Genomic DNA, 10,845 nt, shown 5'->3' with positions numbered 1-10,845 from the left:
TGGTGATCAGCTTTGGCAACAGCTCTGGGGCTTCCCACCTAACAAAGGGTCAAATAAAATGCTGTTAAGGAATGGGTGAGAATCTGTCATGGTACCATTGTCTGAAACTGGAGCATGGACCGAATTTTTATTTTTAAACTAATGGATACACTATTTCATGGGAGAATTAAGCACTTTAGAATAATTAATTAGAAATCCAGCTGTTAGGTAAGTAGTAATTATCTGCATCTGAATTTAAGCCTCAGCACAGCAACGTTCTGACTTGCCTAAGTAATAATTCTGAATGAGTAACAAGCCAAGAGAACATCTCAGCTCTGCATCCTCACTTCTGTCTCTTAACCCATTCATCCCTTGAAAATTCCCAATGCAAAAAGTAGTGACTGTAATGCAAGGGAACTTGCAGGAGACAAATTTGTGTTTCCTTACCACCAAAACAGGGCCCAAAATACAGGGTTAATGGCGGTGGGTGACCTGCTCAATAATTTGGTTTATATACGGCCTGGAACTGCCAGCACTCCACCTGGGATGCTGTGTGAAACTTTCCAGCAGTGTGGGGTTTGTCTGAGCTGGACTGCTTTGTGTAAGACCAACAAAGTGCCCCCTTAGACACCATGCAGGCCAGACCTTCAGCTAGCATGACTTAACACTGATCTGCTGCCTGAAAATACATTCACAAAGGAGAAAGTTGGTATCTTTTTCTCCTCCACTTAAGTACACTTAAATTTGTTCCTGAAAAGCTGAGTAAAACATGATTTCTCAGCAGAACAAATTCAACAGAAATGTGCACTTGAAATAGTGACAGTTTTATAATTGTATGTTCATACAAAAAAGGCTTAGTTGTAGAAAGTCAATTTATTATTGAAATAAACGACTTATTTACAGAGATAGGTACTTTACAGTTTTACAAAGCAGGCAAAATTCTTCTCAGAATAAGGTACCAAAACAGTGACAAATTCATCACTGTCTAAATGCAATTTATTCCAAAAAGAAATCTACAGCAATCATGAAACTAAATCATACCAGTCACATAACAAAATGCCGTCCCTTGCAACTACAACAGTATAAAAGACTTTTTATCAGTCATGATCTAGATTAAGCATCTGCTATACTTCTTTCTTCTTGAGTATTAGTGGACCTACATTATCTCCTGTTAACTCATTGTGCTTGTTGTGGGAGCCATCACAGACAGGGAACTGAAAAATAAAAACCAAAACCAAGGAATTAGCATAATTCTGTATAGCAGTTGCACGGTGATTTCTGTATTTCTTCCTGAGCCCTGAGTGCTCTGATAATGTTGCTAGTTCCTCCTGTGATGTCCTGGTTCAACATCAAACTCCCTCTCTCCTATCAGACACAGGATACTAAGGGCAACAAACACAGTTAATGGGTAACTAAGTTTGGGAGATCCTAAAATAGCTGTTCTTAGACACAGAGTCAGGGACAAAGCCTTTTCCATGAAAGAACAGCAAACAAAACAGCCATCACAGCTACAAATGGATTTACTGTACAACTATTAAGAGTGCTCTTTAATAGATTTAGTGATTTGCAACCAGAAAGTACTTTTTTAAGAGAAGCTGAAATACTTGGCTGAAGTGATTAGTCCAAAGTGAGAATAGCTGAGTTAAGCTTCTTCAGTTCAGGGCAGACTTTATTGTTTTTATTAAAAAAGGAAAGCATTTGGTCCAGGGAAAACAAAACCAGACTGTGGTCAGGACATTCAAAATTGAATCAGGAAATGAAAATTGAGGCAAAATGAAATACACTTGTTTACATCTAGCTGGTTTGGGGGATATGGAATATCCCAACCAGTCATCTCACTGCTCTGGACCAGATAGGAATCACCAACACAGGCCTAGCCTAATTTTCATTCTAATATGAACAACTTTCTAAGCATTGTTCTTTGCAAAATAAGAGTAGTTTTCTCTTAATTAGTTGCAATGTATTTCCAAATAGTAAAACAGGTTTGCTTGGTTTTATTCTTACTCACATGTGCTCACACTCTAAACATTTTTAGAGAAACCCTACTGTGTTTCTTTCAAGTTTCCACAGTTACTTTCTTCATGTAGTCAGGTTTGTGCCATTCTGCAAAGTTCAGGAGCATGTTCCAATTCCAGACAAAGGCAACAGCTCAACACAGAGCAATCCACCACCAAAGCTCTGCTAAAAATATGCAAGTTTCAATCTCTAACCCTAGAGCAGCACAATGTCTTACCGTCTTCGAACGCCAACACCTGCAGTAAGCTTTGGTGAGGCACAGATCTTCAATGTTGATCTCATTCACTACTTTGGGATTTTCCTTCTGGATCTTGAGGTTAATCAAGCTATCCTTCTGCTGTTTCTTCTTGGGGAGGAAGGGACGAACAGCCAGGTAGCCGAGCAGGGCCAGCACGCCCAGGAAAGGCAGCAACCGCAGCCATTCTGAAACTGGAGACAAGGCGGGATTTAGGCCGGCTTTGGGCACCGCCCCAGGATGCTGCAGCAGCAGCTACCTGCACATGGCTTAGGGGCTCAGCAGGGCCCTCAGGGAAAACAAGATTCCATTGGTGAGGCTCAGGGAAAAAAAAAGAAGACATAGATTAAATCCTAGGATTTACTCCAGCCAAAGTAAAAATCTGACTCCTAGAATTTATTGAATTGAAATTAATTGATGAAATTGAATTTTATCACTCTAGAAGATGATTCAATGGAAGAATATAAAACATATAGAAGATTTATTGAAATGGGCAACACTAAGGTACTGGTAAAACCTTCACCAATCTCTTTGGTTGTATTTTTCAGACCTCTGCTCAGGGATCTGCAATCAGTTTCTACAACACAGAGAAAGAAAGACACCTAAGACCAGGAGGTGAAGTCACAGAAAATTGCTTTTTACCAAGGTAAGGAACTTCTCTCAAGTACAGTTAAAAAATAAAAGTATCCACTGCAGATCTGGCTGCCCTGCTGCTACATCATTGTAAATCTTCTAGGCATACTGGTGAGAAAAGGCTTACTGGACTTTTTAAGAAATGCATCAATAATTGGCATTTATATAAATAAGGTGGATCTACTTTTCCAGCAGAACATGCTGTGAAGAACATGCACCCCAGTGCAATTTAAATACCACGGTGCACTAAAGGTTGAGAGCATTTTTCTAAATTTCTGGAGAATAATTAAGCACTCATACAGAAGGGCGTTTAAAAATATTTTAGAAGAGAAAGAAAAAAGTATAACAAGATGGACCACAAGCAGCTGCACAAGCACTTTTTAAGACAAGACACTAATTTATTGAAGATTAGAATATAGCAAGATTCTGCTCTAAAAATTGTTTTTTTGAAAATAAGATGTACAAGAAATAAAACACAACAGAGCAGGCTAAGTCTGCCAGGTGGGTTGCAGCCCTGAAAAAGTACAATATTCTGTATAGCTTGATTTAATTTGTACTAATAAAACACAAGTTTGCTAATACTTCTCCAGTTAGAATCCAATAGATTTTTCTTAAGGATTTGAATTTTCTAGAACCAGACCATGTAATGAAAATAATTTGTGGGATTAATATTTTGTTCTTTGTTGCCTTTGATGTGACAGCCACATTTAGTGCATTTATCTGGCAATGCATCACAGCTGCCTAAATGCTAAAGGCACTGCAAGAAGTGTCAGCAGTCATTCCCCAACTGCACCTGCAGCAGTCCCTGCACACCACAACTCACCACATTCACTAGGACTCACTGCAATGCATTCATCTCTGGTGCTCTCTACTTAGTTCCTCCAACGAGCTGCAAGCCTTAAATAATAATTAACACTGAGACACTTAAATGTTTTCAGCTGCACAGAACCCTGAGTTCCTGGACAGCAGTGCCTGTTTGCCTTCTCTACCATTACTTTTCCAGAACACTCCATCAATTCCATCAGGAATCCAAACACACTTTCTTACCTTACCTGAAGGACTGACTTGGAATGTATTTCAAAAGAGAGGTAAAATATTTGGTCACTGAAAAATATTTCCAAACTTTGTATTTAACCTGACTGTTGACAAAAATGTGGATCTCTACAAAGCTACTCCTCTGAACTCCAAGACAGAACAGTCATTCCAAGAGGCACACCAGGACCAGGGCATCTGTCAAGTGTGTGGTGAATATAACTGGGCTAAGACTGACACACAAGAAGGACAGGTCTCACACTCAGATACAGCATCAAAATGAGAACAGGGGTCATGTCTCTGAATGGCTCACAGCCAGCTGGGTTCATACAAGTGAAAGAGGAACGTGATAGCTGTAACCTCTGGGAAGGGAAATTAGAAATAAACATGAATAGGATGTACAAGGCTGTTCTTTAGGATGGTTATTATTTAATATTTGTACCAAGATAACTGCTGATAAATACTTTTGTCCTCACTAGCCAGTAAATTCTGTGCTTAATTCTAATGTGGGAGTCTCTGGAAAGCCCCCAGTTACATTCATGTGTACACTAACCATAAACTGGCTTGTTATTGCCAAAAGACTGCCTGAAGCTCCTGTGTTTAAACTGAAAAATCAATGTGATCGTGTTCTAAGGCATGGATACAAGACACTGTCAGAGATCTCTAGGCTGGGTGAGCAGGGATGGTAAAAACCCTTCATCCACACTAATGCAATGCCTCCCTACAAGTGTAGACTGCTCTGGTTTTGAAGCCATGCATACCTTTCTGAAGCACATGTAGGGCAATTCACAAGACTTTATTTTCACAGCTGACAACTCAGAATTCAGCCATTACACTGATTCTGGAGATTCTTTATCGGTTCTGCTGCATGGGGACAGGCAGATTTTGGAGACAGAAATGAAGAGCAGTGTATGGAACAGGTCAATCTTCAGACTTGTGTTAGATAGAGACTAATCCCAAAGATAAGTCCTGGAAAATATCAGAAACCAGAGAATTCCAAGAAGCTGAGGCAATGGATATTTTCAAGGAGAGGTGGTCTTAATTTTTAGTCCAACAGTAACATGTCCAAAACCAAAAGAAACACACTATGAATAAAGGTACAGACCAGTCACTGAGAAGAAAATCAAAGCAGGTATTCCCTGCTTATCTTCCATCACCTACTCCTTTGGTATCTTTGATTTATGTTTCAGCTACTTTTTGTGGAAATAACCCTATGCAGACCCAAAAGCAGCTTCTTACAGTAACAGCTCAACTACAAATCAAAATTTTAACAAGTATTAACTACCAGTCAAAAGGAATATTGGAACTGTGCTTGTATGTCCTCTAAAGTGATGACATTCTTCATGCAAATTCGAAGTACCTACTAATTACATTCTCTTCAGAACTAACAAGCAGATCTATCCTGGTTTTGGTTGTTTGGTATTTTGAGGTAAATCTCTATGCCATTTTAATGACACCTTCCAGGGCGAAAAGCAATGCTGGCACGAGATAACACTGTTCATTTCACTGAACTTGAGAAGACTAACAAAGCAATTGCAAGAACCTGCAAGAGGCTTCTGAGCAGCACAGCTTGATAATTTAGATATCCACTTTCAAACCCAAGGTCAAACATTCTTTCCTTCCTCCCTCACTGCTTTTCCCTTCAGGAGTTATGCACTGGATGTTAACAGTTTTCTTCTTCAAACAAGCAGTTTTTCATTCTGGTTTTATAAAGTTACACCAGATAACAGATGTCCACATCTTTAACCAGCACCCTATACAACATCCTATAAAAAAACCAAAATGCTCCATTTACTTTTGTTCTGTTGTTTCTACAACTGATGCACTACAGGAACTGAAATTGCCTACAAGCTAATGAGAGTTTAGAAGCAATAAAAGAGTTAAGACTGCACTGTTGCAAATCTGGATTCTGGCCTGCATTTGCAAACAAGGTCTATGTTGCCCAGTGTTTCATAGTGCTGCTCCCTGACTAAGTTCAATAGATGCCACCAAAGGGCAAATATTAATGCACTTTAAATATTTTTAGACCAATGTTCCTTCTCACTTTCCAAAAAGGAGCAAAGTATGCCGTTTGCCAAAGAATATACTTTGTAATTACAGTAGCAAACACAAAAGGTCACATTAATTTTCTTTATTGTCTAATAGTCTTTCCTAATGATAATTCCTGGCAAAATAACCCCAGGATTGGGAATCCCCTGCTCTTGGAGGCTTTAGGACAGGACAAAGACCACAACAACACAGAAGAGGCAGCACTTGCTCCAGCAATCATTTTCTCAAATGAAACTTAAGACTGACAGCAGCTCTGCGTGCAAGCAAGCACACAGCTCTTCACCCAGCAATGACGTTTCAATGACTTTCAATAACCTTTATGCCCTAAGAGATGGTAACTCTCTACTGTAGGTGCCCAGGATGCAGTGTCCTACAACATCCTTCTCAGAAGTCTCACTGTGTTGCATTTATCCCATGCCATGACTTGAAGCACCTGTACAGTTTCGCTTTTTTCCCCCCTTTTCATTCATAGTCACCCTGGCAGGAAGAGGTATAAGCATGGTGGCAGATACTAGTCTAGTCTACTACTGAATAAAAATTTAAAATGTAAAAATGTTCTCTCTATAGCCATGTATTTTTAAATATACCTTTGCCTCCTGTTTTTAGAGACAAAAAAATCACTAAGAACTAGAAGCAGTGGATTTTTCAGGTATGCTCATTAAATCCTGCCAGTTCTCAAAAGCAGTTTCTGACTCAGCTCCTTCTTTTACTTTTGTTTAGTATTTTTGGGACTGACATTTCTCATGTTTGGTCTGCACTTAAGAAAGCAGTTATTTGCTTCTTATCCTCTCTCCAAATTTGAGGAAGTACCTTGAAGTCAGTGGGGTAAACAATGTGACAACAAAACAGTTCTCCCATGCTGATCACACTACGTAAAAACCCTAAAGCCCTGATTCTGGTCTACAGACCCAACCTTCCAGAGGTTTTTCAGAATAAATCATATTACTACTACACATTATGAGTACAGAAGACTACACAAATAAAATCCTGTTACAAAAAGACGTAGTTAGACGAGTGAAGCAGTAAGGTAGTAAAATATTACTAAGCTTAACAAATTTTAAGTCAAGTTGTGGTTACAAGGGCAATTGGCTTCATTAATAAACTGACAAATACTAGAAACAGGAGAAGTTGCATTGTTCTGTAGTTTGTTCTATCCTCCCTTTCCTCCCAACTCTGTAGCAGCTGAATTTCTCTATTTGGTAAATATAATTAACAGCTTTTTCATATGAGAGAGTACTTGTGGAAGAAGAACAGTTAGTTTAAAAGAGATCTGCTTGTTTCAGAGGAAGATAATGTGACTTGCAGGTCACAAGCAGCATAAACATGCTGGAAAAAAGAAGTGCTCAAAGCTGGCTTTAAATAAACTGTGCCTGTTCTAAATTTAACATTTTTCCAACACTATTACAGTCTGGGTGTTAGTGCTGCAAGATATAAGATTGATTCTGCACTTTGATAACTTTTTCTACTTCTACTTTTTGTGGAGAGCGTTCCTTCCTTCTTGTCAGCGGACTAATGCTGTCACTTGGCCGTGCCTGAGGGCCCGCGTGTGTCACACGGCCGAGCCTGGCCCCAGAGCCCGGGGTGCGGAGCACGGAGCGCCCACAGAAGTCGCCACCGCTCACTCTTCGCTCTTGCTCACTCTGTCAGAGCTACAATCAATGAACTGCTGCTTCCACTCCCTCACGCAGAAAACACTTACAATTACTACATTTAAAAACTATCCTAACTTTAGGTATGTGGCAGGTTCCTATAAAGAATTTTCTTTGGTTTAACTCAGTTCAGATGCTGCCTTTGACCTGTGAGGAAGAGGAAGAGGCCGTGCTTCAGGCCTCCGGCTAAATCCCGATCCATCCCGACGCACGGCCTCTGGCCCACCGGCCTTGGTTCCCGGAGGAATTTCAGAGGCGGACGTTTCACTCTGTCCCTGCACTTCACCCCGACACCTCCTGCTGCAACAGTTCAGGGTTCGGCGTCCCCCGTTCTGTGCCGCGGCCGGCAGACAGCCAGCGATGCCCGGAACGAGGGGGGAGAGCCAGATCCCAGGCAGGACCGACCGCGCCGCCGGGGCGGGAAGGGGGTCCCGCTGCCCCCGCCTACCTGTGAGGCGGATGAAGCCGCCGACGCTCTCGGGCAGCGGCAGGCGCTTGAGGTACGCGGGCAGCTGGACCTTGACGATGCGGGCCAGAGTCTCCAGCACCATCGCCGGCCTCTCCCGCCGTGCCCCCGCGCGCCGACCCGGGGTGCGCGCGCCGCGGGGCGGGGCCGCGCACGCGCCCGGCCGGCCGGGCCCGTGCCCCCCGCGCGCCGCCCGGGCCGCGCTGCCCGCCGGCGCCGCTAGGGGGCGCTGCCACGGGACCGGGGATCGGGAGCGCTACCGCCGCCAGGGGGCGCGCGGGCGGGGAAGGGAAGGGAAGGGAAGGGAAGGGAAGGGAAGGGAAGGGAAGGGAAGGGAAGGGAAGGGAAGGGAAGGGAAGGGAAGGGAAGGGAAGGGAAGGGAAGGGACTGTATTTAATAATATGTAGCTTATGCTTACAGGTTTTATGTAATTATCTGTCATCACCCTGCTGCACTCAAGTTGTATTCCATGTTGATGGTCTTATAAATATTGAAGTAAAAAGATTGAAGGTTTTTCTTCATGTGAATGAGGTAGGATAATGGGAGTGCTGAGAGGTTCAAATTTACAGGAAGAGGCCTATCCGCCTCATGTTTGGCAATAATTTGCACAGAATAAGACCTATCACGTATGTTTGTTTGTTTCTTTTTTTGTTTTCACTTTATTTTATTGTTATGTCTAGGAGACTGGACATTTTTTGGCATAGACAATCCTCCCTGTATAGGCAGATGAAAAAGTGGGAAGCATGTAGTCATTCTGGGTCAGTTTAGACAATCCATCCAGACCTGGAGACTCTAATGTTAATCCCTTGGACATGACAACACCATTTGGTTCAAGGTGCTTTACTACCATAAGTGAATCTATCATGTGCTAATAGCATATAGCAGAAGAGTATGAGCAGGAAAGCTGAAGCAGCACAATCCTACAAGACCTGTCTCCTTCCTTACATGATCCTGACTGAAGCACAGTTCTCTCTCCTCCCTCAGTGTACTGAAATCCCACCATATCTACCCAAATCAACTGTGTGCTTCTCCTACTGGAAAATACTGGGAGCTAAGTTTAGGATAAATCAAATTTATTTGTGCTTCTGGCCTATTAATTTTCTACCTGTGGCCCTACATTAACATTTCCTGATGAATCATCATCTTTAGCTAGTGGGAATATTCCTGTGATCTCAGAGTATCTAAGTTCCCTACCTCACCTAAATTTATTCACCTAATGACTGTGTCTGATGTCCTAAGACGATTCCTTCTTGTCTAGGCAGATGCCAGCTATTAGACAAGATAATGAAAGAGTAAAACACTTGGTTATTCCTGTAAAAATTATACATCAGATGTCGTGATGTGACCTCCTTTGTGAGACTTTCTGAGGGAAGAATACATAAGGTAAATACTCCAGCCCTAAATCAAGCACCTTCACACTGAGGTTGAGAATCTCTGTCCTGCCCTCCTCCTCTGGATGCTGGGAGCACAGCTGACATTGTGGGGAAGCTCCTGAGCCCTGCTGTGCTGACTTTGGTCAGTGCTGCACTCAGCACACTGCAAGTCCATCTGCACATGTTGCTCTCCCTGTGTCCCTCCTGTTGTGTGGGGATCAGCTGACATGAGTCACACATGGGTTTGGTTTATCAGAGTCTGAAAGTCACAGATTAGGGCAAACCTATAAAGAAAGTGAAACCTGGATGAGATCTTTAACCAAAGCAGAAGTGAAAAGTGTCTTTAGAAACCCAGTTTTAACTGGAGCACAGGAGATGCATGTTCACCCTGCCATTTGGCTGCAGACTTCTGTTAGCTTTAAGGGGAAATGTAAGCTTCAGGCTTGCTCAGCCCTGCAGGAAAGAACAGGCTTTTACAAAGTAATCCATCTTTAGAGACAACATTATGGGTTCAGAACTTAGTCAACATCAGGAGGTTTAACAGGCAGGTGTGACATCTTCCCTCTGTTACACATGTTTAACACCCTATGTGGACATTCCTATTCCAGAGGCAGATTTTTTCTTCAGGATTTTATCAGGGTGTTTTTCAACTCAAATATCAGATATTGTTTCATATCTGGAAAATGTTCTAATTTTTTTGTGGGGAGAGTAACATGCAACAATTCATTCTTGTATATTTAGTCTCAGTCTGTGAGTTGCTAAAAAGTAGAGATTGCCTCTGCTTGTGTGTTTCATGCTAAATTTGGCCACTGAAACTCTGGTATTGGGAGGATATGTAGAAGTTGCTGTAATAAAAGAGCAGCACAAAAAGCTCAGACATAGACACTTGAACAGAACCTAGGTCACCTGTGTGGAAAGATGAATATTGCTTTCAGCACTAGGTATCCTCTATCACTGGGATTTTTCATCTAGCAAGAACGTTACAGATAAAATGGAGCACAGAGCCCACATGTAGAGGTCTCCATCCATGGGGCTAGCTCAGGTCTTTGACATGGAATTCCCCAAGCATTGCCCAAATGAGAACCAGCCCATGCTTTGATAAGGATGGGAGAAAAGTTGGTGGTGCAGATGATGTTTGGCAGAATTTGTTCTTGTCGCTACAACATAGCTGCACTGGTTCTGCTCACAGCAGAAATAAGAGCTGTCTTCAGCATCCACAAGCTGGTTGGTCCTGGTCCAACAGACTGAGGATAAATGAAAAGAATCTGTTTGTGTTCCTCCTTATGTTACCCTTTGAAAATTGCTCTGTTTCCCTCTGCCCTTAATTCAGCTGTAAAATGAGATAATATTTACTGGTCTGTCTAGAACATGTGAGATTTGCAAAGGAGAAGAACATTTATAAATTCCATATAT

At 42.1% G+C, this 10,845-nt stretch overlaps 1 protein-coding gene across 1 annotated transcript; it reads right to left on the bottom strand.

Annotated features, from left to right (window-relative positions):
• Positions 1–832: 832 nt before the first annotated feature.
• CISD2 (CDGSH iron sulfur domain 2) lies at positions 833–8,203 on the bottom strand. The gene is made up of 3 exons (XM_064710908.1): positions 8,042–8,203; positions 2,213–2,424; positions 833–1,193 (listed from the first exon to the last, which is right to left on the bottom strand). Exons 1-3 carry the CDS (start codon positions 8,142–8,144, stop codon positions 1,104–1,106), a joined length of 405 nt encoding a protein of 134 aa, XP_064566978.1. The 5' UTR covers positions 8,145–8,203; the 3' UTR covers positions 833–1,103.
• Positions 8,204–10,845: the final 2,642 nt, after the last annotated feature.

Source organism: Zonotrichia leucophrys, chromosome 4 (genome assembly GCF_028769735.1).
Source record: "Zonotrichia leucophrys gambelii isolate GWCS_2022_RI chromosome 4, RI_Zleu_2.0, whole genome shotgun sequence".
Taxonomy (NCBI): Eukaryota; Metazoa; Chordata; class Aves; order Passeriformes; family Passerellidae; genus Zonotrichia; species Zonotrichia leucophrys.
This window is presented reverse-complemented; position numbering and strand designations above follow the sequence as displayed.

Coding starts and splice junctions, on each gene's coding strand:
- CISD2 (XM_064710908.1), bottom strand. CDS start 8,144: ATGGTGCTGGAGACTCTGGCCCGCATCGTCAAGGTCCAGCTGCCCGCG. Junction 2,425..8,041: donor CGGCTTCATCCGCCTCACAG/GTAGGCGGGGGC, acceptor CCTTGTCTCCAG/TTTCAGAATGGCTGCGGTTG. Junction 1,194..2,212: donor GGTGTTGGCGTTCGAAGACG/GTAAGACATTGT, acceptor TTTATTTTTCAG/TTCCCTGTCTGTGATGGCTC.